This window comes from Scylla paramamosain, chromosome 46, assembly GCF_035594125.1.
Source record: "Scylla paramamosain isolate STU-SP2022 chromosome 46, ASM3559412v1, whole genome shotgun sequence".
Lineage (NCBI taxonomy): Eukaryota > Metazoa > Arthropoda > Malacostraca > Decapoda > Portunidae > Scylla > Scylla paramamosain.
Window position 1 is genome coordinate 9,323,358 of NC_087196.1, and position 25,171 is coordinate 9,348,528.

Sequence of the window (25,171 nt, forward strand, 5' to 3'; positions counted from 1 at the left end):
ACCTGGGCATCAAATCAGCCCTTCGCTTCCTTCACCACCACCACCACCACCATCACCATCACCACCTCCTGCAGCGCCTCCTTCAAGATATATGGGACTGTGAGGGATCCTTCGACAGGCTTCTGGTGAGTGTGTGTGTGTGTGTGTGTGTGTGTGTGTGTGTGTGTGTGTGTGTGTGTGTGTGTGTGTGTGTGTGTGTGTGTGTGTGTCTGTGTGTGTGTGTGTGTGTGTGTGTGTGTGTGTGTGTGTGTGTGTGTGTGTGTGTGTGTGTGTTATTTTTTTCCTTGTTTTTCTTATTGTCTTATTTTTTGGGGGCGATTTATTTATTTATTTGTTTTCCTTCTTGTTTTTCTTTTTATTTTCTTGTTTTTTTTTACTTTTTTGTGTTCTCTTTTATTTTTTTCCCTTTCCGATTATTTTTTTTCCTCTTCGATTATTTTTATTCATTTTTCTTATTTTCTTTCTAATTTTTCTACTAATTTTCTTCATTTTTCGTATTAACTCTTCTTTATCATTCGTATCTTCCTTTGTCTTCCTTTACATTCCTCCTCCTCCCGCAGCTGGGGCTCCTGGTGGGGGGGCGGAGGAGGAGGGGGGAAGACACCTACTCCTGCTGGTACCACGAGGAGGATGAAGAGGAAGAGGAAGAGGAGGAAGAGGCGTGGGAACTTCATGTCATCCTTGAGAACGTGAGGAAGGTGAAGGGAGTCAGGTGAGAGAGAGAGAGAGAGAGAGAGAGAGAGAGAGAGAGAGAGAGAGAGAGAGAGAGAGAGAGAGAGAGAGAGAGAGAGGGGGGAGGGAGGGAGAGATGAAACGGTGAATAGATTGATTAGTGAAGAAGAAGAAGAAGAAGAAGAAGAAGAAGAAGAAGAAGAAGAAGAAGAAGACAAAAAAAATATACATCAACAATTACAAAACTAAATAAACTTAAAGAAAAATACAAAAAAAAATAGAAAAATCAAATCAGAAAATAAATAAACTAATTAAATACTAACATAAAACAAACAAATAAACAAAAAAATACTCTCATCTCTCTCTCTCTCTCTCTCTCTCTCTCTCTCTCTCTCTCTCTCTCTCTCTCTCTCTCTCCAGGGTAACCACGATGCTGAGTGAGCCGCTGTGGTGTTGCGGTTCCCCTCCCCTGGTGGTGGCGGCGCTGGCTGGCTGCCCCTCACTGGTGCTCACTCTGCTACACCACGGCGCGGGCCACCACCACCACCACCACCACCACCACCACCACCAGCAACACAAGAGGATTAATATGTAAGTGTTGCGGTTGAGACTGTATTGTTTTTCTTGTTTTTTTTCTTATATTTCTTTGTTTTCTTTAGTGTTGTGCAGTTTATCCTTTTTTTTCATCTTTTTTTTCTTATTTTTCTCGCTTCCTCTCTCTCTCTCTTTCTCTCTCTTCGTTTTTCAGGAATGGCGTCTATCAAGCAGTAATATTTTTAATCCGGAAATTGTTGGACGAGTGGCGGGGGTCTGAGGAGGGGAGCGGCGCCCCCCCTGCACCTGACCTCCTCACCTGGGCAGGCAACAGCCCCACTGCAAAATGCCTCAGGTGAGAAGACAGGTTAATTAATTTCTCACCCTTTTTTTATATAGACTTTTTATGAGTTTCTTTATTTTTTTCTTTTATTTTCTTTATCGAGAATGAGTGTTTTCTTGACTTTCTCTCCATTTCTTTCATTTATCACTTTTTTCTTATTTTCCTTATCGAGTTACTATTTTTCTTCACTTCCCTTCTACTTTATTCACTTTTTCTTATCATCAATCATTATTTTTGTCTTCGTCTTTTACCTAGAATGATTTTTCCCTTGAATTTCCTAACCTAACCTATCCTAACGACCCTTAACCTAACAAACTCAAAACCTAACTACCTATCCTACCCTTAATTAACCACTTAACTACCTAACAGATACCTACTCCGGACCATCACAAGGGTACCACACAAACTACTTCGGGATCAACTCAACTACTCTGACCCGGCCTCCCTCTTGCCCCCCCACTGCTGCCGAGACCCGCCCCCTCTCCTGCACCTCGCCCGCGTCGCCGTCAGGGAGCTACTGAGGGTTGGAGGGGAGCTGCCGGGGTCTATAAATACTCTGGATCTCCCCGCTCCACTTCGCTGCCGCCTCTCTCTCCTCAGGGATTAGTAAAATGTGGTAGGATAGTCTCGAAGGTTAGGAAGGATTGTGGTTGTGGTGGTTGTGGTGGTGGTAGCGGGAAGGGGGAGTGGGGTTGTCTGGGAAGTTGTTTTTGTTATTGTTTTTTTCGTTGTTGTTGTTGTTATTGTTCTAGTCTTATTGTTATTATCATTATTGTTATTATTTTTTTTTCATTAGTTATTCTGTTCTCTTACTTCTTCTTCTTAGTATTATTCAAGTAATTCTTTTTTATATCTGCGTCCTTCTCTCCCCCCCCTCCCCCATCCCCTCATGCAAACAGGGGGAGGGGGTTACTGTGGGGAATCGGAGGTTGGGGGAAGGAAAAATGAGCAATATGGCCGCTCAAATTGAAAGTCTACGGTGCAAAACTGCCAAATTTAACTAACATTTCCTAAAAAAACTGACACCAATGTAACGTTGCCCCTGAACACCCACTAAGGACACTAACCTAACCTAACCTAACCTAACCTAAGAGCACTAACCTAACCTAACATAACCTAACCTAACCTAACCTAATCTAACCTAACCTAACCTAACCTAACCTTACCTAATCTAACCTAACCTAACCTAACCTAACCTAACCTAACCTAATCTAACACTAACCTAACCTAACCTAACCTAACCTAACCTAACCTAACCTTACCTAATCTAATCTAACCTAACCTAACCTAACCTAACCTAGCCTAATCTAACACTAACCTAACCTAACCTAACCTAACCTAACCTAACCTAATCTAACACTAACCTAACCTAACCTAACCTAATCTAACTTTGCCTGTAAACAAACACACGAACGAATGAAGTTTAGGTTCAGCTGGATTTAGTCGCGGCTCATTCTCGCAGCCAGTGTAGCCATATCAGACTCGTAACCCTAAAGATGTTTACACTCACGTTTCGTTTAGTGATTTGGGTTTGTTTGTAAGATTAACCATATTTTTTTTTTATCATTATTATGGAACCTCAAAGAAATGTAATGATAATGATAAATAAGTCGATAAAATGCTAAATTATCGTTGCTAACCATTTCAAAATTTTCCACGGTACAATGTTGACAGTTTTAGAATACCCGGCACATGCAACCTCTCCTACCGAACTCTGTCAATTTTGTACTGGGTCAGATTATTGAAGTTTCCTCAGGGATAATGTATTGATAATTATAATAAACCCTTTCTTCTTCACTGCATTGGTGTTTTACCTTCAGATTACGACATGGACGAAACACAATGGATAGTTTACGGAACTTAGCGAAAAACTGTTTATTTATCTATTTTTATTTATTTATTTACTTTATTTTATTTTATTTTATTTATCATAGTGTCTTAAGCCATGAAAGGAAAAAAACACTAAATATTTAATGCAACTGATGAAAAAAAGTGAGTGAATGCACTTTTAAACGTAGCAGTGAAGTATTTTAGAAACTTAAGGAACAGAAAACTCATTATCTAACACCCTTTTGAGGAAACAGAAAGGAAATACACTGAAAACACACATATGAGAGGAAACAGCAAGGAAATACACTGAAAACGCACATATGAGAGGAAGCAGGAAGGAAATACCCTGAAAACGCACATATGAGAGGAAGCAGGAAGGAAATACCCTGAAAACGCACATATGAGAGGAAGCAGGAAGGAAATACACTGAAAACGCACATATGAGAGGAAACAGCAAGGAAATACACTGAAAACGCACATATGAGAGGAAGCAGGAAGGAAATACACTGGAAACACAGACATGATAGAAAACAGCATGGAAAAATACTATCAGAATTATCGTTACCACGGCGACATTAACGGTGGAATTAACTCAAAGTATAACAATCCACTGTGACGAGTAGATGAAGCAATGTGGATACGAGTCGAGCGGATTCACCACCCCGGAGCGAACCATTATCAAGCCAGCTGCTAAACGGGGCATCACTCATTTCCAAACAGTGACCAAGTAACATGTCCGCTGTTTATCAAAGACTCCAGCCAGTACTCAATTCACAAGGTCCTTCTCAACATTGTACCATCCTTGCCGGACATCTCGCGTTAAATTCCACCTAAGTATTGTGTCTTGTCGCAGGCCCGTGAAATGTTAGGTACTTAGATACGTGTCCGCCTAACTCAAGGTGAATCTATACAGCCTAGCAATGGATTTTAATGACAGTTTCGCCATAACACTGAAAACATACACTTAAGAGGAAATGACTAAGAAAACATACTGAAAACACACAATTGCGGGGAAATAACAAAGAAAACACTAAAATTTTCAATAAACTCGATGAGGCACCGAAGAAAACGGACCCTAGAAAGAAACCGTAAAGGAAAACTGCAAATATTCAAGAAAACTTTATGAAAAAACAGGAAAATAACAGCACATTCTACTTACTGGTATATTGATGTCCCATTGGTCCATTGGTAGAAGGAAACACGCCGGATATTTCACACATAAGAGAAATAAACATGGCGGGGGGCAAACACGTGCTAAATACTCCGTTTGTTGACATTCCTTACGTCATGCGCACGCAGATGTAATGTTCTTGGTAACCCATTACATTATTTCTCTTATTATGCATCGGGGAGACTATTATAAAACATGAAAATTAATGGAAAATAAATTAATAAGGTCCTTTTATATTTCCATTCTCTAAAAGTTTACCTAGAGTGAGTGAAACCGTGATTTTAAAAGGCGCGAATTTTGAAATGTTTAGAATATTTATGGATGTCTTTTCATATACAGGTAACAAGGACCAGGAGGAGAGAAAAGGAGGAAGAAGAGAAGAAAGCAGAGGAGGAGGAGGAATGACTCACTATAGCATGTTAAAAGTAGATGGAGGAAAGAAATAGTTAAGATTGTAAAATTAAGAGGACTGGAGAACAAAGAGAAGGAAAAGGAAGACGAGAAAGAGAAGATAAGAAATGAGGAGGGTGAAGATCAAGATCCCAACACAATGAAAGACAAAGGAAGGAAATAAAACCCTTGCATGATCTAATTTGCTATGTAATTTTTATTTTGATACAAAATATACTTCGGTGATAATAATAATAATAAAGTTATTAGATGCACCTGTTGTAATAAATGTACTGACCATTTCATTTATGTAACAAACACCACTCGCTTCTTCCATGACACGTGGGGAGACAAGAAAATTAATAAATAAATAAAGAATGAAAAAAATAAATAGATAAAACATTAAAAGTAATAAATCAATAATAATAATAATAATAATAATAATAATAATAATAATAATAATAATAATAATAATAATAATAATAATAATTGTAGTAATTCCCAGAAACACACACAAAGCTACAAACACACACACTCCCTCCAACACAAACACAACACACAAACAAACACTTGCAATAAAATAAATACAAACTCTATATTGTAAAAAAACGACAAAACCCTGAATTTTTTTACTTTTCCAGTGCAAAAGTTTGATAAAGAATTACTTATTTATTTAGTTGGAAGACGAAATGTTTTTTTCTTTTTTTTTCTACTGTTTTATGTATTATATTATTTATTCCACTGTTACTGTACCTCTGCAAAGATAAATAAGTGAATGATGGAATAATAACAGTATGACAAAGCTCACTAACTAAACTTCAAGAAAAAAAATCAAATAAAAGAAAAATAACAACTGTGAATTATGATAAAACATTTTCTGAGTTAAAAAAAAAATATAAAAACAAAAACTTTTCTAAAATACACAAACATTAAACATTTCAACTCATCAATGTTCTAATCCATAACTCGCACATTTTCTCATAAGACAACAAAAAAATATATAAATCCAATAACTTTTAACCTTTGCGAGTCCACATATGCAACACCTGTGGGTTTTAGCAATACAGTGTGGCAGGAAGCATGTAGCAGTAATAGACACAGAGACACAAGGACATGGTAACACTGCTAGACTGATGCACACTCTCTCTCTCTCTCTCTCTCTCTCTCACTAGCTGGCTGGTCAACACATTCCCTCCCTAACAAAGCCTAACATAAGCCAAACCAATGAATTATTCCAGATTAACCAAATGAAAACTGGTGTCTCAGAATTAGTTATTTTCAAGTTTTAAATACAATAGTTTATCACATTTTAAAGCTAGATAGGAACGTGTAGGCCAACCAGCGAGTGAGTGAGTGAGTGAGTGAGTGAGTGAGTGAGTGAGTGAGTGAGTGAGTGAGTGAGTGAGTGAGTGAGTGAGTGAGTGAGTGAGTGAGTGAGAGCAACAGGAGAGAAATGAGAGTGAAAAAGAGAGAACAGGATGAGAGAGAGAAGAGAAAAAAAAGAGGACGGAGAAGAGAAGGAAGGAAAATGGGAGGACTGGAGGAGGTGGAAGAAGAGGAAGAAGAGAAATGGGAGGAGGAAGGCAATGAAAGTGGAACAGGAGTGAAATAAGAGAATATAAATGACGGAGAAAGAAAAAAATCGAAAACGAAAAAAAAGGGAGACAATACGAAGGGAGAAAAATAACAAAGGGGGAGAAAAACATAAATGAATAAATATAGAAGAGGGTAGAAATGGAAAGTAGACAGAATAAGACAGTATATACAGGTCCCATGTCCACACCTGCTTCAGTCACTGCCACACACCTGAAACACAATATACTGACATCTCCAGGTTCTGTTTTTTCCCTTTCTTCTATCAATTTGTAAATAAAGACTGAAAAATTACCTAAAAAAATACATATTACACTTGTATAAATGATAAATAGAAGTTGTAATGTATTTTCTTGTACTGAATGATAAAAAAAAAAATAATAATAATAATAAAATAAACAAAAAAAACAGCTAAAAAATATATCACTTGCAAAAATGACAAATCGAAAAACATACCCACCAAAAAATGCCAAAAAGAATAATAATAATAATAATAATAATAATAATAATAATAATAATAATAATAATAATAATAATATTCCCACGTCTTCAATAACATGTTGATTTACAACCAACGCGACATTTGTACTATATTTTGTCCTTGTCGAGTCATTCCCTTGACTGACTCGTTAAAAGGAAAGGAGAGGCAGGCTTCCCACACGCGAGGCAACGGGCGTGTGTGGCCGCAGGTGTGTTGTGCTGGCGGTTGTGATTTGAGCAGGGGTGTAGCTTGATTTTTTATTTATTGTTTTTTTATGCAAGAGATCGCTGGCATAAGTTAACATAAGGAACAATGAAAAATTAATAAAAAGGTTCATTAAGGTGTGAAAATCTAGCAGTTATCATATTTTGACATCAGTTAACGCAAATATAACAAATTTTCGGATATATCAAATTTTCTAATCCTCCCAATCTTGCATTTTTTATGGACAACAAAATTTCCACTCAAGATTTTCAACGGTGCTACTTCTACATCAACACCTGCTTTCCACAACCGACACCAACATCCGCACAATCTACAAGCGAAATACCCACACACAGCCCACACACCTCTTGTATTTTATCTATGCTGTGTGTCATCTGGTGTGTGGCAGTAACTGGGACATGGTAACACTGCGAAACTTATGCTCTCTCTCTCTCTCTCTCTCTCTCTCTCTCTCTCTCTCTCTCTCTCTCTCTCTCTCTCTCTCTCTCTCTCACACTCAGTCTCACTCACTTGATGGCTGGTCTACACATTCCCTCCCATATTTAAAAACATATGCTATAAAAACCTTCAATTTCAAGACACCACATTGTTTTCATTTAGTTAATCTGGCATTCAGTGATAAATTAATAGCTTTAACTGATAAACATTAGTCTGTCATGCTTCAAAACAAGACAGGAGTGAATATATAGATTAATAAGCAAGTCAGGGAGTGAGAGTGAGTGAGTGAGAGCATCAGTCTAGCAGTGTTACCATACCCCTGTGTTCTCACCAGCCCAATTACTGCCACACACCTCATGACACTGTAGGGATGAGAATAATACCGTTTTTCATGTATAGCAAGTCACATGTGGGAAGACTGGACTAATGAAACAGGCTGGAATGTATATAAAGATCACACACACACACACACACACACACACACACACACACAGATCCTGGCTGACAAAAAGCACTGTAAAAAGCTTACTTCTAACTCCACCTAAGCTTTTGAAAGATTAGCACAATACAGCAAAGTACACACACACACACACACACACACACACACACACACATGAAATAATACCTATACATTACAGCACTAACACCAAAACCCATCTAATCTTTTCCCTTTCATGACAAAAAAATAAATAAATAAATAAATAAATAAACAAAAGAAAAAAATCACACACACACACACACATACACACAAAAACCTGTATAATACACTATACATTTACATACACAAGATCCAGGAATACATGGGTTAATGCTGGTTGGTTAAATAGGTAATATGTACGAATGACCAAGAATTCTGACAATACACTGCAGAAATTAACTGCATGAGGCACAAATTGATAAGCACTTAAGGTAACAGTGTTTGGATGTGTGTTACTGCAGCCAGGGGTGTGCTGAGGGGCAGTGCTGGGTTGTAGTGGCACTCCAGCACTCTCAGGCCCCTTGTGAATGCTGACTGTGGCACTGGGAGAAAGATCTGATGTGTTTTTTATTGTTGGTCTCTTAAGTGGTAAGTTCAAGATCTGCGGTGGTTGAAAATTTGGTTTGTTTTTTCATGTGTGTTGGTTTCTTAATGCCGACCGTGGCACTGTGAGAAAGATCGACTGTTTTTGTTGTATCTTTGTCTCTGAAGTGGTAAGGAGTTCAAGATCTGGTATGGTTGAAAATTTGGTTTGTTTTACAGGTGTGTCAGTTTCTTAATGCTGGCTGTGGCACTGGGAGAAAGATCAACTGTGTTTTTGTTGTATCTTTGTCTCTAGTGTGGTAAAAGTTAAAGATTTGCTGGGTTTTTCTGTGTATTTGTCTCTGGTTTGGTAAAAAATTTGGTTTGTTTCTTGTGTGTCTCTCTTGAATGCTACCTGTGCCACTGAGAAAAGATCGACTGTTTTAATTGTATCTTTGTCTCTGAAGAGTCAGTGTGGTAAAGAGGTGCAAGTTTGCTCTGTTTTTCATGTGTGTCTCCTGAGTGTGGTACAGAGATAAAAATTTGATGTGTATGAATTTGCTTTGCTTTCTGTGTGTGTCTCTGTCTCTGGTTCACTGAGTCAATACCTTCCATTCAAGATTCACACTATCAATAGAACCTTGAAAACACTCTTGAAAATCCCAATGGCTTCCTTTAGACTGTCAAACTCTCTTGAAAAACCCCAATAACTTCCATTACAGACTGCCAAACTATTAGAATCACGAAAACACTCTTGAAAACCCCAATGACTTCCTTTAGACTGTCAAACTCTCTTGAAAAACCCCATTAATTTCCATTACAGACTGCCAAACAATTAGAATCAAGAAAACACTCTTGAATACCTTAATAACTTTCTTTACAGCCTTCCAATCTATTAGAATCACGGAAACACTTACAAATTTACAGTGTTATCATGTTCTCCTCGACACACCATCTCTGGAGCCTCTTTGGTCCTCCCACTGGTTATTGTACTAAAGCTTTTGTCCACCGGTCTTCAGATAATCACCAGAAACACATACAAAATACTTCCCTATGACTTAGTTTCAAAGACTATTTCCTGAATGATTCCTATGCAAGTTTTAATACATCTCGGAAAACCTCTTGGGGTGTAGCACGGTGGTCCACGAGACTGTCCCTTTCCACCAGGGGCTGACAAGGCTAAGAATGTGCATGTGTGTGTGTGTGTGTGTGTTGTTTGGCCTGCCCTGTGTGTGATAGCTGGCCTGGCAGATAGACAGGTAGATTAGTAGAAGTAGTAGTACAAACCCATTCCACCAGGGGCCAGGGTTGGCATTAAAAAGAAAAAAAACACCAAAAAAAAAAAAAAAAACTCATCCCTATTCTGTCCACCTCTCTACTGCAAGAGTTAACCAGTAATCTCAATCATTCATCCCTTTCTCTGGTAAACTCTGGAACTCCCTGCCTGCTTCTCTATTTTTACCTTCCTATGAGTTTAACTCCTTCAAGAGGGAGGTTTCAAGAAACTCATCTTGCAATTTCTGACTACCACTTTCGACTGTGTTGGAGGGCTGGCACCTCAGTGGACCTTTTTTTTTTTTATTATATTTTCCTTGCTCTTGGCTGGTGCCCCTCCTACATGAAAAATAAAAAATAAATAAATAAATAAATTCAAACCTTTTGTTCACTCTAGATTACTTTTCAGTTGCTTATTTAAACTGATTTACATATAAATAAGAAGAATAAATAAAAAAACAAATAAAAAAATAAATACATAAAACCAATAAAAACCCCCCAAAAAAACAGTGGATTGGGTTAAAAAGATAAGTTTTTTTCAATCTTGGCACGGCTGACAGGGTTAAGAGTGTGAATGATGTGTGTGTGTGATTGTGTGTGTGTATGTGGTGCCAGGTCTGGGCTGCCCCATGTGGAATTGCTGGCCTAGCATAAAGACAGACAGAAAAACCTTGCTATTTAAATCCTGATATAGCAAATAATAATGATTCAAAACAGGCGTGACACTAGCATTATTGAATCCTGACCTAACCTCTATGGCCAATTAATCAGGTCAATTTTGCAGTGTTTTCATGTTCAAAAGGAGACAAGAAACAAACATTATACCAAACCTTGACCTAACCTGACCCAACATCACCTAACTTGACCTAACCTCTCACAACATTCTATTTCACAGTCTTGAGGTCAATATTGCTGTGTTTTCAAGCTCCAAATTTCAACATGACATAATTAACCCCTAAAGGAACAGAGAGGGGGAAGGGAGTCATTTCCAGGACTGCAGATTGAGTTCAAAACACATAAAATAGCCAGTTTTTGCATGCTTATTACTCTTAACCTACAATGAACGAGTGAAACAAAACGATACTCTTCCCACAACCAACTCCTCGTCTTTCAAATGACACCATCCGGAAGTCTGTAGGTGGCATGGTTACGGAGATATCACGAGTTAAATGCGGTGTCATTAGTGTATGTTGAGTGTGGCTCAGCCCGCGCGTCCGATTGGCTCGCCCCAGCCATGGCTTGGGGATAAAGAAAACAGGTTGTCCGCGATTCTCCATACACCCCATACTCAGGCATTTTCTCTACCCCCCCCGCATCGTAGTGGTTGATGGTGTGGTTAGATGATCTTGCCACAACACTTTCTTCTCTCTCTCACCACTATTCTGTCCACCTCTCTAATGCAAGCGTCAGCCAGTATTCTCAATCATTCATCCCTTTCTCTGGTAAACTCTGGAACTCCCTGCCTGCTTCTGTATTTCCAAATTCCTGACTTGAATTCCTTGAAGAGGGAGGTTTCAAGACTTTTCTTTTATTTTTTGACAGATGCTTTGATGTTGATCGGCATCCCTTGTCCTTTAGGGGTTAACGGCTCTGACAGTAACTAAATAGATCTACGTGATTTTAAGATAAAGGAAGTAATGAGTGTGGAGCGAGTGAATGGTTTTAAAATTAGTTATTAATCTCTTCCAAATAAAGCTGTTTGTTTTTTCACCAGTATGGATGTCAAAATAAACCAGACAAAATGAAAAGGAACAGAGGAAGAAAGAACACTGTAACAAGGAAAACAGAGGAAGAGAGAACACTGTAACAAGGAAAACAGAAAAGAAAAGAGAACATAGAAAAAGTAATCTGAAACAAGAAAAGTAAGGAGAACACAAAAAGAAAAGGAAACAGAAAATAAACAGAAAATAAAGAAAACCAAAAGAAAAAAGAAAACAATGAAAAAAAATAAGAAAAAATAAAGCAAAATAACAAAAATATGACCTTTTAAAACATCTCCAGCCACAAAATACAAAATAGACATTACAAATTAAAAAAAAAAGAAAAGAAAAATAAAATACGAGAAAAATAAATAATAATAAAAAAAATATATTGAGAAAACTTTGCCAAAACTAACATCAAAATGAAATATGCACAAAAGAATGGTATAAAAACTAACTTAAATAATCTCTATCATTTTTGTGTCAGATATACATACAAATACAACTGCCATTTACACACACACGCACACACACACACACACACACACACAAAGCCAAATCAAGCCGAGTCAAATGAAGTACAAACAGAACCAGCGGCCAGAGTGGAACCTTACACAGTAGACTCAATTCTGGAAGGTTCTGGAAAGTTCTGGAAGGTTCTTAGGCCTGAGGTGACTCCTTTTGGTCAGGTCAGTGGTGCCAGTAAGTCAACACGACCTGGAATGTAATGGTGGTGATAGTGGTGGTGGTGGTGGTAATGATAACAGTAATAATGATGATTGTGGTGATGATGATAGTGGTAGTGGTGATGATAGTGATGATGATATTAGTAATGGTGATGATGATGATGATAACAGTAATGATAGTTGTGATTATGATAATGATAATGATAATGGCAAACAATGATGATCCAGTAACACCCTCGCTGCAAAATGATGGTGATGGTAGTAGTGATGATGATAGTAGCAATAATGATGATAATGATTGTAATTAACTCACAGAATGATGATGATAATGATAATCTAAAGACACTCATTCAGTAAAATAATAATGATGACAACAACAACAACAACAACAACAATAATAATAATAATAACAATAATAATAATAATAATGACGATGATGATGATGAAAATGACAATAATCTAACAACATCTACCCTAGAAAATAATAATGATAATAATGATAATGATAACGACTCAATAAGACCCAAACAGGAAAACAATTACGATGACAATAACAATAATAATCTCAAAAAATGACAGGAGTACTTTCTCTTCCCTTGATCCCTGTGAAGCGGGGCCAGAGGTACTTTTCCTCTCATTCTACAGCATCCTACCTTGTGTCTCAGTTAGTGAAGACCCCGTGCCAGACATACACGCTGCCCTCCTCTCCCCGCACCTCCAGGGTACTGCGGCCCGGGTTGGCAAGCTGGTACTGTTGAGAGAGGGAGAGGTGGTGAAGTAATGTTAGGTGCTGGTTCTCTAATACTTCTGCGCGGCACTTCCACTACTTTAGTTGAGGTGATGCAGGTCTTTAAGGGTGTTTCTATGGTTCTAGTGACAGGTTAACAGGATTTCTACTTTATTAACAGGAGAAACAATCATGAGAACCTGGCTAATTATCTCTGTGGTATTGGAAAATAGTTGGTGGTGCAGGTTTTAAGGATTTTCATAGTTCTAACAAGATTTTTACATTGCTAACAAGAGAAAGAGCCCTCAAGCTGCTTTGGGCCCCTCAACATCCCTCACCACAAATCACACAGTCTTCTTTTGTATAATGAAGTAATTAATGGAGGGTGCATTTGCCAATCCACTGTTAACAAAAAAAAGCTGCAAGGGGCCATGCTTTTGGTGGGCCCGAGGCTTCAGTTTAATCAGCCTTGTGGATAATGCAACGCTGCCACCACAGCAGCCACCACAGCACATCCTCACCTCCCCCAACCTAAACTAACCAGCACATGCTCACCTCGCCCACCTCCTCCTCAGTGACTAACGCGTGACTGCTGTGTGGGGACGAGGCGACCTGTTCCGTGGCAATCATGCGAGGAATAATGTTGAGGTTGATGGGCTGGTGTGTGCTGTCGTCCATGATAATGACTTCAGGGCTCAGCGTGGTGGTGCCGCCCGGGGACACTGGCGCCGTGGTCAGGGTGGCAATGTTCCCTGATACCGGGACTGCCACGTGCTGTGAAGGGAAGGGAGGGGTGAGCTGCAGGGATTGTGTTGGGCTTGTGTGCTGTGGAATGTTAGATGTGGTGGTGGTGGTGTTGTGATGGTGTAAAAGGTGTTGTGTGGTCTTGAAAGGCTGCCAAACTATTACAACCATGAAAACACTTTTGAAAACCCCAATAACTCCCTTTAGACTGACAAACTCTCCTAAAAACCCAAATAAGTTCCTTTACACACTGCCAAACTACTACAACCATAAAACGACTCTAGAAAACACAAATGCAGACAGCCAAACACCCCTGAAAACCCAAAAACCCTTTCCACTCTTTCAAACTATCAGAACCAAAGCAACACAACACAGCACACACAGCACCTGGGACTGGCGGTGTGCGGGCGGTGGGTGCACAGCGGCTGCCACGTGCTGTGCGTTGAGACCGGATACCATAATTCTGATGGGTTGTTCAGTGTTGCCAGGCACAGCGACCTGGTCTGGCAGGATGAGCTGTGGCTGGCTACTAATGGTGCTGGACACAAGCTGGTGAGGAAAGGGATGCATTAGGTTAAGGTATGTTAGATTAGGGGTGTGTTAGGTTAAGTTAAGTTAGGTTAGGTTAGGGCTATGTTAAGGTAGGTTAGGTTAGGGGCATGTTAGGTTCAGTTAGGTTAAGTTAGGAGTATGTTAGGTTAAGCTAGTTAAGGGAAGTTACATTAGGGTTAGAGAGAGGGATAGAAAAGAAAGAGATACACAATGAAAGATAGAAAAAGGAATGGATGCATAGAGACAGACAGAGAGAGAAAAAACACACGAAAGAAAACTAAATAGATATAGAGAGACAGACAGAAAAAAAAAGAAAAAATAGAGAGAGAGAGAGAGAGAGAGAGAGAGAGAGAGAGAGAGAGAGAGAGAGAGAGAGAGAGAGAGAGAGAGAGAGAGAGAGAGAGAGAGAGAGAGAGAGAGAGAGAGAGGAAAAAACAGGAAAAAAACAGGAAAAAAGACAAAGAGAGAAACACACACACACACACACACACACACACACACACACACACACACACACACACACACACACACACACACAACCCCCAATCCCCCATTAACCCATCCCCACCCTTACCTGGGCCGTGACGGTGGGTGATGGAGACTGGGGGGTGCCGGCCTGGGTGGTGTGTGGTGCAGGGGGGGTGATGGTGGTGCTGGAGGAGGAGCCGTCCCTCATGTGTGTCTGTCTGTGGCGCTTCATGTCGGAACGCACTCTGAAGGGCTTGCCACAGTCTGGGCACGGGTGTGGGCGCTCCCCTGAGGGTGGGTGGAGATAAATATATAGATAATTATGGATATTTTCTTAATTCAACACAAACACACACACATAAACACACAGAAAGATAGATATTAGATATTTCACTGATCACACACACACACACACACTGAACCAACCACAAACACAACCACCAAAACACGCCAAACACCCAAAAAAAAGACTTAAATCCTTTCCCACACACCCCAATCGCATCTCATCCACCCCCACCACTTCTTACCCCCAATAACTTCCTTTTAGATTGCCAAACTCTTCAGAAAACCCCAATTTCTTACCCCCAATAACTTCCTTTTAGATTGCCACTCTTCAGAAAACCCCAATAACTTTCCTTACAGCCTGCCAAACTATTAGAATCATTTATTTACCTGTGTGAATGCGTTTGTGGTTCTGCAGGTACGACGCAGCTCGGAACGCCTTGCCGCAAAACTCACATTTATAATTCTTCTCTCCCGTGTGGATGCGACGGTGGACAACCAAACAGTACTTGCGTTTAAAGTCCTTGCCGCAGAATTCACACTGGTACTGCCTGTTGTGGGGAGGGAGTGTTGGTCAGGTTAGGTTAGGTTAAGTTGGGTTATAAGTACTAGTTAGGTTGGGGTCGAGTTTACTTATTTTGTCTGTTGTGGGGGAAGAAGGGGAAGAAGGAAAGAAGTGTTGGGTCAGGGTAGGGTAGAATTTACACTAGTACTGTCTGTTATAGGGAAGGTGAGAGAACAGGATAGGTTAGGTTCGGTTCACATGGAAAAAGGCAAATTGAAAACACATACACACACAGACATACAAACACACACAATTAACTTTAAAAGGTGGAACATTACGAGCTTAACTCAATCCTGTAGAAATACACTTAGATAACCAGACACACACACACACACACACACACACACACACGCACACAAACACACCTCTTCTCCGAGTGCACAGAGTCGGTGTGGTAGCGCAGGTCTCCCCACTGGCGGAAGTACTTCTCACACTTCTGACACTTGTACGGCTTCTCCCCGCTGTGCAGCCTGAGGTGCACCTTGAGGGCGCTGGCCGCATAGAACGACTTCCCACACTGCTCACACTGGTGGGGCCGCTCACCTGGGGGGCAGCAGGGGGTAGGAGGTGTCAGGGTGTGATGGGAGTGACAGTGAGGGATGTGCTAATGCTGCTAGAGAGAGAGACTGAAGGATTCTGTTCAGTTCCTCCTAAAATAACACTTGTAATCACTAAAACTTGTACAAATGTTGACAAATTAATGTTTTTTACAAGACTGATGGATTCTGTACTAGATCCTTCTAAAACAATGCTTGTAATGAGACATGTACAGTGGAAATGTTGATGAATGAATGCTTCTTTAGTAAGAGTAACAGCACACGAATGTACACACACACACACACACACACACACACACACACACACACACACATACTGACCGGTGTGTCCCCTGATGTGGTAGACGAGGGAGTTCTTGTGGGTGAAGACTCTGGTGCACATGGTGCAGGCATAGCCTCCCTTGACACTCTTGCCCACCTTGACCTTCTTGCGGGGCGCACCCTTGGCCTGGGGCGCCTCCTCCTTGTGCTCTGCTTTGCGGTGCGTCATCAGCTTGGTCTTGGACTTGAACACCCGGTAGCAATCCTCGCAGTTGAACTCCGGGGGGTTCTCGAAGTGCTCGGCCTGCACGTGGGAGTCCAGCGCCATCTGTGTGCGGTAACTCTTGGGGCACGCCAGGCAGGAGTAAGGCTTCTCCGCCGCACTGCCCGCCTCCTCCTCCTCCACGTGGGCCACCTTGAGGTGCACCTCCAGCATGCTCTCTTTGCGGAAGGTCTTGTTACACAGCTCGCACTTGAAGTGCTCCCTGGAGTGCACCAGGGCGTGCTCCTGCAGCGCGGCGGCACTCTCAAACTCCCCGCCGCACACCTCACACCGGTGCTTCTTGTTGGGCTCATAGTGCCCCTTCAGGTGCTCAAAGAACTTGAGTTGCGTGTCCAGGCCGCGGCTGCAGATCTCGCAGCGGAAGGGCTTGGGGCGGGTTGGGGGCGGGGTGTGCGTGAGACGGTGTGCGGCCAGCTGGTGCTGCGTGCAGAACTGCTGGCCACACTGGGCGCAGCGGTGGCTCTTGAGGGAGTGGCGCCGTGCGGCCTTCAGCTTGCGGGGGATGCGCTTCTTGTGTGGCAGGGACTTCTTGCCGTCCCCGGAGCACAGGCCCCCGCCCCCCTCCAGGTCCTCCTCCCCAGAGTCCCCGTCCTCCTCCATGGGATCCTCCTCCTCCTCTGGCACCTCCTCCTCCTCAAACTCCACGCCAGCCATGGCCTCCACCTTCACTGGCAGCTCCAGGGGTGGGGGGGGTGGGGCTGGGGGCACCGGCCCCTCCTCTTCCTCCTTCAGGTTCTGGCTGACGTACTCCACGTACTCCGGCCGGCGGCGGATGGGCCGCCCGCTGCGGGAGACCAGCGGTAAGTGCTGCGCTGCTGCCACCACCACCGCCCCTGCCGCCGCCACCTCAGCCCCCTGGCTGCCACCACCACCGCCACCTTCACCACCCTTGCTCACCCCTCCCTGCTGGAATGACTTCTGCTGCTGCTGTGGTAGCTGCTGCTGCTGCTGCTGCTGCTGCACCTGCTGCAGGGCCTGAGTGGTCCGCACCTGTGTCTGCTGGAACTGGAATGATTTCTGTTGCTGCTGCTGCTGCTGTTGTTGCTGTTGTTGCTGCTGCTGCTGTTGCTGCTGCTGCAGTCTGTGTGAGTGCTGCACCTGCCGCTGTGTCTGCTGTTGCTGCTGCTGCTGCTGTTGCTGCTGCTGTTGATGCTGTTGATGCTGCTGTTGTTGCTGTTGTTGTTGTTGTTGTTGCTGTTGCTGCTGTTGCTGCTGCTGCTGCTGTAGGTGGTGGTGGTGGTGGTGGTGCAGGTGGTGGGGGTGCTGGGGAGCAGAGGTCCTCTTCTCCACCTTGACAGCCTTGCGGTAGTCCTGCAGCGGCGGCGGCAGTGTGTCAGCTTCCAGCTGTGCCAGGCCGGCCTGTCCCACATCTGACAGGATCTGCTCCGGTTCATTGTCCTCTTCCTGCTGCTGCTGTTGCTGCTGCTGCTGCTCCTGGGCTGCCTGCTGCTCCTGCTGCTGCTGCTGCTGCAAGAACAGGTCAGTGTAGGCCCGCTCCAGCAGCTGTGCCTTGGGGGTCTGGTGCTCGTGGCGAGCATGGTGGCCTGGGGGGGCGGGGGCGGTCTGGGGGGGCGCAGTGCCGGCGGGGTTGATGACATCAAAGTACAGCTCGAGGGGCCCGGAGGCGGCGGCACCCTTGATGGCTGCGTCGTTCATGTCCACGAAGGACACGTTGTCCACGCTGACCAGCGCCTCGGGGAACTTGGCCTGCGCCTCGCCCAGCGGCATCTGCGTCACATACTCCAGGCTGCCGTACTGCTCTCCCCCCGCCCCCCCCGCCCCGCTGAACGTCACAGCGGGGCTCACCGTGCCCAGCGCCCGCGACCCCGGCGCCATCACACCCTCCAGCAGCGTCTGGGGACTGGCAGAGGACGCCGGCGTGTAGTGCTGTGGCGTGGCACCCAGCGGAGCCAGGCCACTTCCTGGCCCGCCCAGGCCCAGCTGGTCCAGGGGCGCCCCGTCCATCTTGGGCAGCGCCACCATGTTCATCTCCAGCGCCCCGCCGCCGCCCAGGATGCCACTGCCATCCTCACTCTCTGACATCACTCACTGACCACTCACTCTCTCCTGCAACACAACACACCACCCGTTAACACACCAACACATGGGGTGCCCGTCACCACGGCACAGTGCTGCACCACACACCAGGCACCACACACACACACACACACACACACACACACACACACACACACACACACACACACACACCACCACCACCACCACCTGTCCTCAGCCTGCCTCCCTCACACCTGAACACTTAGTTTGGTAAGGGGGGTCAAGGGGGGCAGAGACACTGGTTAGGTTAGGTCACTGGGGTTTGAGGGGGGGGCAAAAAAACGGCAAAAAAACCATTGTTCTTATTGAAGTAGTTAGTTGGGTCACACACAACACAGTGGTGAGTGTCTTTACTGCTGCAAATTGTTCATTCCTGAGATATTAACTTTTATCAAACTTATCATTAAGGTAAGTTAGGTCAGGTTGAGTTAGGCTTAATTTTTCTCAGTGTCATGTGTGAAACGAAACATTTTTCTGGTAGATTTTGGATGAATCTCTACTTGTTTTCATCACTAATCATTGTTCACATGTGTGTGTGTGTGTGTGTTGGGAGGTATAAAAAAAACGTCATTTGTGGCAGAAACAGTTACTAGATTCACTGAAAGCACATCAACATCTACCACAATAATGTTGCTTCATCTGAAAATGTTTGGCAGTGCACTTGTATATACTTCCCGGAGAGAGACTCACTATCAGGTTAAGTTTGGTACAAGTTACGTTAAGTTAGGTTAAGAGGGGTCGCAGGCAATCCCCCGTTGGGTTACGTTATGGGTCGAGAGAGGCACTCGCCCTATTAAGTTGACTTAGTTTCAGGAGTCTGTATCTTGGCCATAATTATTTGCTCCAACAGCCAAAAAAATTCAGGAAAGGAATGATTTTTCCCGTAGACCTTCCTGGATGATCGTATTTCCCTCATTTTTTTCGTTTCCCACCCGAACACTGCGCTGCCCATCACGCCCCAGGTGTGTTGCGGCCTGGCAAGCGCTGCAACACACACACAAGGTGAAGCTATCGATGCATTTACCTTCCCTGCTTCCTCAACCACTGACAAACAAAACATAAATAAACAAACCAAAATACGCTCCGTAAAAAAGACACACTCCATCTTCCTCTCTCTCCCTCTCTCTATCTCGCTCCACTCTCACTTCAAACCACAAACACACACACAAATAGCTACACAACCACCACCACAACTCCAAACAAAGTAAACACGCACAACAAAAACAATTACGGGGGAGAAAGAAAGAATACTAAATACAAAGTAAAAACCAACATTGCAAAAAAATAGGAAAATAACCTGAATATTTCCCCAAACCAAGGTCATTGAGGAACAAAATTCATGTAGACACCAATGTACTGGTCTAATGGCGGTGTTCTGGCTTATTTGTGGCGTTTGTGGTGGTGTGTGGTGGTGGTGGACATGTTTGTTGTGGTGGCGGGACGCGTTGCCATAATGTGTTGCCATAATACTCACCAGGGCGGGCAAAACAAGGCGCCCAGGACGAGATGTGACAACAATGGCGAGGTCTTCTGCCGCTCCGGGCGTGCACCTTTGCGAAATCTTTACTTTTTTTAGTTTATAGGGAATGCTATTGTTTTTCGTGGGTATTTTAAGATAATTCGTATTTTTCTCACCTGCTTCTTTATTTTTTTTAGGTATGGTGAAGTTTTTCGAGTTATTTTAATTTGTATATTTGTGCTGTCACCTTTGCGAAATTTCTACCTTTTGTTTTATTTCTGGGCAGTTTTTAGTAGTTTTTTTTATGGGTATATTTGGTTTCTTTATATTTTTCACGTATTTCTTCAACTTTTATTAATGTTGTCTGATTTATTTTTTTATTTTCTTTTTCATTTGTATTCGGGCATGCACCTTTGCGAACTTTCTACTTTTTCCTCATTTATATGAAATTTTAGAGGTTTTTGTGGATGTTTTTCATTGTTTATATTTTCTCATGTGTTTTATTGTATTTTTTTGGGGTGTGTTTCCATTGTTTGAATATTTGTTTGTGTTTTACTTCCTTGTCTGATCGAATTATTCTCATTTCTACTATAACATCTATTATACTTTACAAATCAGTATAATCATTTCATTAAAATGCCGCTCATGATATACTAACTACATTATTGATTATAGAATAAATGTATATTGTACTAATTCGAAAGATGTTTTGTCTGGGTACAAAATTCAAAATATAATCAAAAGTCTTTTTTCTTTTTTTTTTTTTTTATTTAGGAAGGACACTGGCCAAGGCCAACAAAAATCCAATAAAAAAATATGCCCACTGAAATACCAGTCCCATAAAAGGGTCAAAGCAGTGGTCAAAAATTGATGAATAAGTGTCTTGAAACCTCCCTCTTGAAGGAATTCAAGTCATAGGAAGGTGGAAATACAGAAGCAGGCAGGAAGTTCCAGAGTTTACCAGAGAAAGGGATGAATGATTGAGAATACTGGTTAACTCTTGCGTTAGAGAGGTGGACAGAATAGGGGTGAGAGAAAGAAGAAAGTCTTGTGCAGCGAGGCCGCGGAAGGAGGGGAGGCATGCAGTTAGCAAGAGAGAAAAACTGGCGGAGACGTCTCAGAACACCTAACTTCATAGAAGCTGTTTTAGCTAGAAATGAGATGTGAAGTTTCCAGTTTGGATTATAAGTAAAGGACAGACCGAGGATGTTCAGTGTAGAAGAGGGGGACAGTTGAGTGTCATTGAAGAAGAGGGGATAGTTGTCTGGAAGGTTGTGTCGAGTTGATAGATGGAGGAATTGAGTTTTTGAGGCATTGAACAATACCAAGTTTGCTCTGCCCCAATCAGAAATTTTAGAAAGATCAGAAGTCAGGCATTTACTTGCGAACACCATTCGCGGTGGGACCCAGACCGAGGCCAAGGCGGGAGACAAACAATAACAAAACCTGACAGGAAAAGACTAACATGAATATTTTAGCGAAAAACAAGTGATGGAGAGTGAGAAATGAGGTGAGAGGAGGAACAGAAGGAGGTGACAGGAAGAAAAAGAGGTGATAGTAAGAAGAGATACGAGGAGACAATAATATGAGATAGAGACCAGAAGAGAAACAAAACAAGAATAATAAAACGAAGAAAAAAAAATAACCTGGCAAGTAAGAAAGGAAGGAAGAAGAGAAAGAGCAAGAAAGTGAGGAGAAAAGGGGAAAATATAACGAAAGGAAGAAAAAGGAAATAAAGGTGACAAAACATAAGAAGAAAAAGAAAAAAAGAACGAGCGAAATTAACACAGAGAGAGTGACTGACTGACCACCACCACCACCACCACTACCATGGCCTCCTCCCGCTCCCTACACGGCCCAAGTTATTTCCCTAACTATTACAGCCTTGAAGATATTCTGGCCACAAATGAAAAGCTACCGTGTAAATTTGAGAAGACAGTGGTTGGCATGGGTGAGTTAGTAGTAGTAGTAGTAGAAGTAATAGTAGTAGTAGTAGAAGTAGCAGTAATAGTTGTAGTAATGGTATTAGTAGTAGTAGTAGTAATAGTAGTAGGAGTTATAAATAATTCCCCCTTTTCCTCCTCTCTTCCTCCTCCCCCCTCTCCCCTCTCACTCTCCCCTCTCCCCCAGGGTACCTCGACTCCTCTGGGCGCAGCAAGGACCTTGAGAAGGGCACCAAGCTGGAGCTACCCCTATGGCTGGCCGCTGCTCTGGGGCCACGACGCAAGCTAGTCACCTGTCACTTGCCCAGGGCTTTTAACGAGAGATACAGGTGAGGGGGAGGGGGTGATGGTTTAAGAGAGAGAGAGAGAGAGAGAGAGAGAGAGAGAGAGAGAGAGAGAGACATTAAGAAAACAATATCATTCTTTCTTTTTTCCCCATCATTTCCTTCTCTCTCTCTCACACACATGCGCACACACACACACACACACACACACACACACACACACACACACACACACACACACACACACACACTCTCATTCACCCACTCCCTCTCACTCTGCCGCCCCTCAGAGAGATCCTACGCGCCGATGCCACCATCGTAGACCTGCAGGGACTAGCACCTTACTTCTACGAGTTTGGCCGTCACCTTTTGCCACTGGTTGGGGCCGAGGGGGTCACGCTGGGCCAACTGCTGACTGAGGTGTGTGTGTTCTTGTGCATTTAATCTTGTTTGTCTTTCTTCCTTTCTTTCTCTCCTTTTCCTCTATCATAGTTTGTCTTTCTTCCTTTCTTTCTCTCCTTTTCCTCTATCATATTCTGTCTTCTCTTTCTTCTTCCATGAGTTTTCCTTCTTTTTCCTCTGTCATTTTGTTTCCTTTGTTCCTTCAACTTGGGTAATTAATTTCACATACTTTCCTCATTGTCCTTCTCTTTTCCTGTCATATTCAGCTATTTCTCTTCCTTCCTTCCCTTTCCCTTTCTTATCTTGTGTTCTCCCTTCCTCTTCCAGCACCCTTCACTGGCCTCCCTCCCAGACTTTTTCCACACCCTTCATGTACTTCATCATCCTTCCTTATCCTGTCATGTTTTATCATCTTTCCTTTCCTTTTCCTTATCTCTTTCTACTCCTTCTTCCTCCCTGCCTTTTCTTTTTCCTGTCTCTTTTTTCCTTTCTTATCTCGTTCTGGTCTTCTCTCCTCCGTTTTCTTCTTTCTTCATCTTATATCTTTTTTGTCTTCACCCTGCCTCCTTTCCTCTCCCAGCACCCTCATCTGCCTCTTTCTCTTTCTGGTCTTCTCTCCTCCCTTTTCTTCTTTCTTCATCTTATATCTTTCTTGTCTTTCTGCCTCCTTTCCTCTCCCAGCACCCTCATCTGCCTGCCTTCCTCTCCCAGCAGCCTCATCTGCCTCTCTTTCCCAGCACACTTCACATTAACCTCTTGCAGTCTTCCTCAGCACCCTCACCTCCCCTTCCTTGCAGACACTCAAGCAGAGACTCCGAAGGGTGATGGACTCCTCCCTCCACTGCCTTGAGGATGATGCAGCGGTCCACAAGGCTCGCTTTGACCATCTGGAGCGCACTCTCTTCCACACGGGCAGGCGGATGTACCAGGACCACCAACTCTGGCTGGCTCGTCGCTGCCACATCATCACGTCCATTGCATCCACCGAGCAAAGTGGAAAGCGTAAATTGTCGGAGATCAGCTAGCATCCATTTTCTGTCTTCTTTAAGTTGTTTATTTTTGTCTATTTTGGTGTTTTCGGTATTAAATTCTTGTCTTAAATCCTAGCTTGTTTTTTCCTCCTTCCTTGGTGGTGCTTAGGTTATTCAGTTCTCATCCTCTTAATCTTGGCTTGTGCTTCCTTCCTTCCTTACATTTTAGTGCTTGTTTGATCATTTAATCTTTCTTTTCTTAATTGATCCTTCTGTCTTTGTGTGTAATCCTCCTTTGTACCTCTTAAGCATATCGTCTAATTATTTTCTTCTAATCCACAGCTAATGTTTTCTTCCTTCCATTCTGGTGCTTAGGAGATCCATTAAGTCTTATTCTCTCCTCATTTCTGTTGTTTAAGCTTCTAATCCTCTTTTCCACCACTTCATTCTTGTTTTTCACTTATTTTTCTTTCTAATCCTCTATTGGAGATTAGTTAACAGGCTTCCATTCATTTCAGTGCTTAGAAAATCTTTAAATCTTCTTCTTTCTTGTCAGTCATTTAGTTTATGCTTGTTAATCTTTAGTTAGTTAGCCGATCCTTCCATCACCATCTTGAATCCTTTAGTCTTTGCTTCTAATTCTTTTGTAGATTAACCTTTTCATTTATTCTACCCCTTAACCTTCCTGTCTTCTTGAATCCTTTATGCTTATAATCCCCTTTTGAACATAACTAACAGCTTTCCATCCACTCCACCTCATATTCTGTCCCTTAATCCCTGTCTCCCTCATTCCACCTCATACTCTGTCCCTTAATCTCACTGTCTCCCTCATTCCACCACTTATTGTCCCTTAATCCGTCTCCCTCACTCCACTGTATATTGTGTCCCTTAATCCCTATCTCCTATAACTCCACTTCATATTCTGTCCCTTAATCCCTGTCTTCCATCACTCCACATATTCTGTGCCTTAATCCCCGTCTCCCTCACTTACCCTAATCCCACTCGGTTCGGACTAAACCCCCCATGAGCACCTTTTAATGTCGCCTTAGGGAATTGAAATATAAATAAAGAGTTTTTATCAGTATATTGCACTTTGAATCCTCCTGCCAGTCACAGGGAACAAACTATACAGGCTTGGGTAGGGTTGCATCCTCCCTCGGAAATGTTAATCCTACGTAGAAAATGGGAGTATCGAGTTTCTTATGAATTTCACATCGATATATTTTTATTTGTCGTTTTATTTATTTTCTTTATTTACTGAAACCTGTTCACTGCTA

At 42.6% G+C, this 25,171-nt stretch overlaps 2 protein-coding genes and 1 long non-coding RNA gene across 4 annotated transcripts in view; 2 read left to right on the top strand and 1 right to left on the bottom strand.

Moving 5' to 3' along the window:
- Positions 1–3,343, top strand: part of LOC135094568 (uncharacterized) — a 5,422-nt gene extending 2,079 nt beyond the window's left edge. The window contains exons 4-8 of the long non-coding RNA XR_010263870.1: positions 1–125; positions 561–712; positions 1,093–1,263; positions 1,421–1,561; positions 1,919–3,343. The exon at positions 1–125 is cut by the window's left edge and continues 37 nt beyond it. This is a non-coding gene — a long non-coding RNA (uncharacterized LOC135094568). The remainder of the gene's footprint in view (positions 126–560; positions 713–1,092; positions 1,264–1,420; positions 1,562–1,918) is intronic.
- A 1,794-nt stretch (positions 3,344–5,137) lies between these two features.
- LOC135094807 (zinc finger and SCAN domain-containing protein 12-like) lies at positions 5,138–20,371 on the bottom strand. Of its 2 annotated transcripts, none has more exons than XM_063995206.1 (9): positions 20,310–20,371; positions 16,555–18,844; positions 16,042–16,219; positions 15,502–15,662; positions 14,936–15,117; positions 14,197–14,358; positions 13,621–13,839; positions 12,992–13,089; positions 5,138–12,369 (listed from the first exon to the last, which is right to left on the bottom strand). In XM_063995206.1, the coding sequence occupies exons 2-8, from the start codon at positions 18,818–18,820 to the stop codon at positions 13,000–13,002; spliced, it is 3,258 nt and encodes a 1,085-aa protein (XP_063851276.1). In that variant the 5' UTR covers positions 18,821–18,844; positions 20,310–20,371; the 3' UTR covers positions 5,138–12,369; positions 12,992–12,999. The 2 variants fall into 2 exon arrangements, with proteins under 2 accessions (XP_063851276.1, XP_063851277.1); XM_063995207.1 differs by lacking the exon at positions 20,310–20,371 and adding an exon at positions 20,133–20,296.
- Positions 20,372–21,983: 1,612 nt separating this feature from the next.
- On the top strand, positions 21,984–24,027 carry LOC135094695 (DNA replication complex GINS protein PSF3-like). The gene is made up of 4 exons (XM_063995010.1): positions 21,984–22,245; positions 22,425–22,566; positions 22,812–22,941; positions 23,721–24,027. The coding sequence occupies exons 1-4, from the start codon at positions 22,125–22,127 to the stop codon at positions 23,946–23,948; spliced, it is 621 nt and encodes a 206-aa protein (XP_063851080.1). The 5' UTR covers positions 21,984–22,124; the 3' UTR covers positions 23,949–24,027.
- Positions 24,028–25,171: the final 1,144 nt, after the last annotated feature.

Coding starts and splice junctions, on each gene's coding strand:
- LOC135094807 (XM_063995206.1), bottom strand. CDS start 18,820: ATGTCAGAGAGTGAGGATGGCAGTGGCATCCTGGGCGGCGGCGGGGCG. Junction 15,663..16,041: donor TCTGTGCACTCGGAGAAGAG/GTGTGTTTGTGT, acceptor TCCCCACAACAG/GCAGTACCAGTGTGAATTCT. Junction 15,118..15,501: donor CCACAAACGCATTCACACAG/GTAAATAAATGA, acceptor ACCCACCCTCAG/GGGAGCGCCCACACCCGTGC.
- LOC135094695 (XM_063995010.1), top strand. CDS start 22,125: ATGGCCTCCTCCCGCTCCCTACACGGCCCAAGTTATTTCCCTAACTAT. Junction 22,246..22,424: donor GAAGACAGTGGTTGGCATGG/GTGAGTTAGTAG, acceptor CCTCTCCCCCAG/GGTACCTCGACTCCTCTGGG. Junction 22,942..23,720: donor TGGGCCAACTGCTGACTGAG/GTGTGTGTGTTC, acceptor CCTTCCTTGCAG/ACACTCAAGCAGAGACTCCG.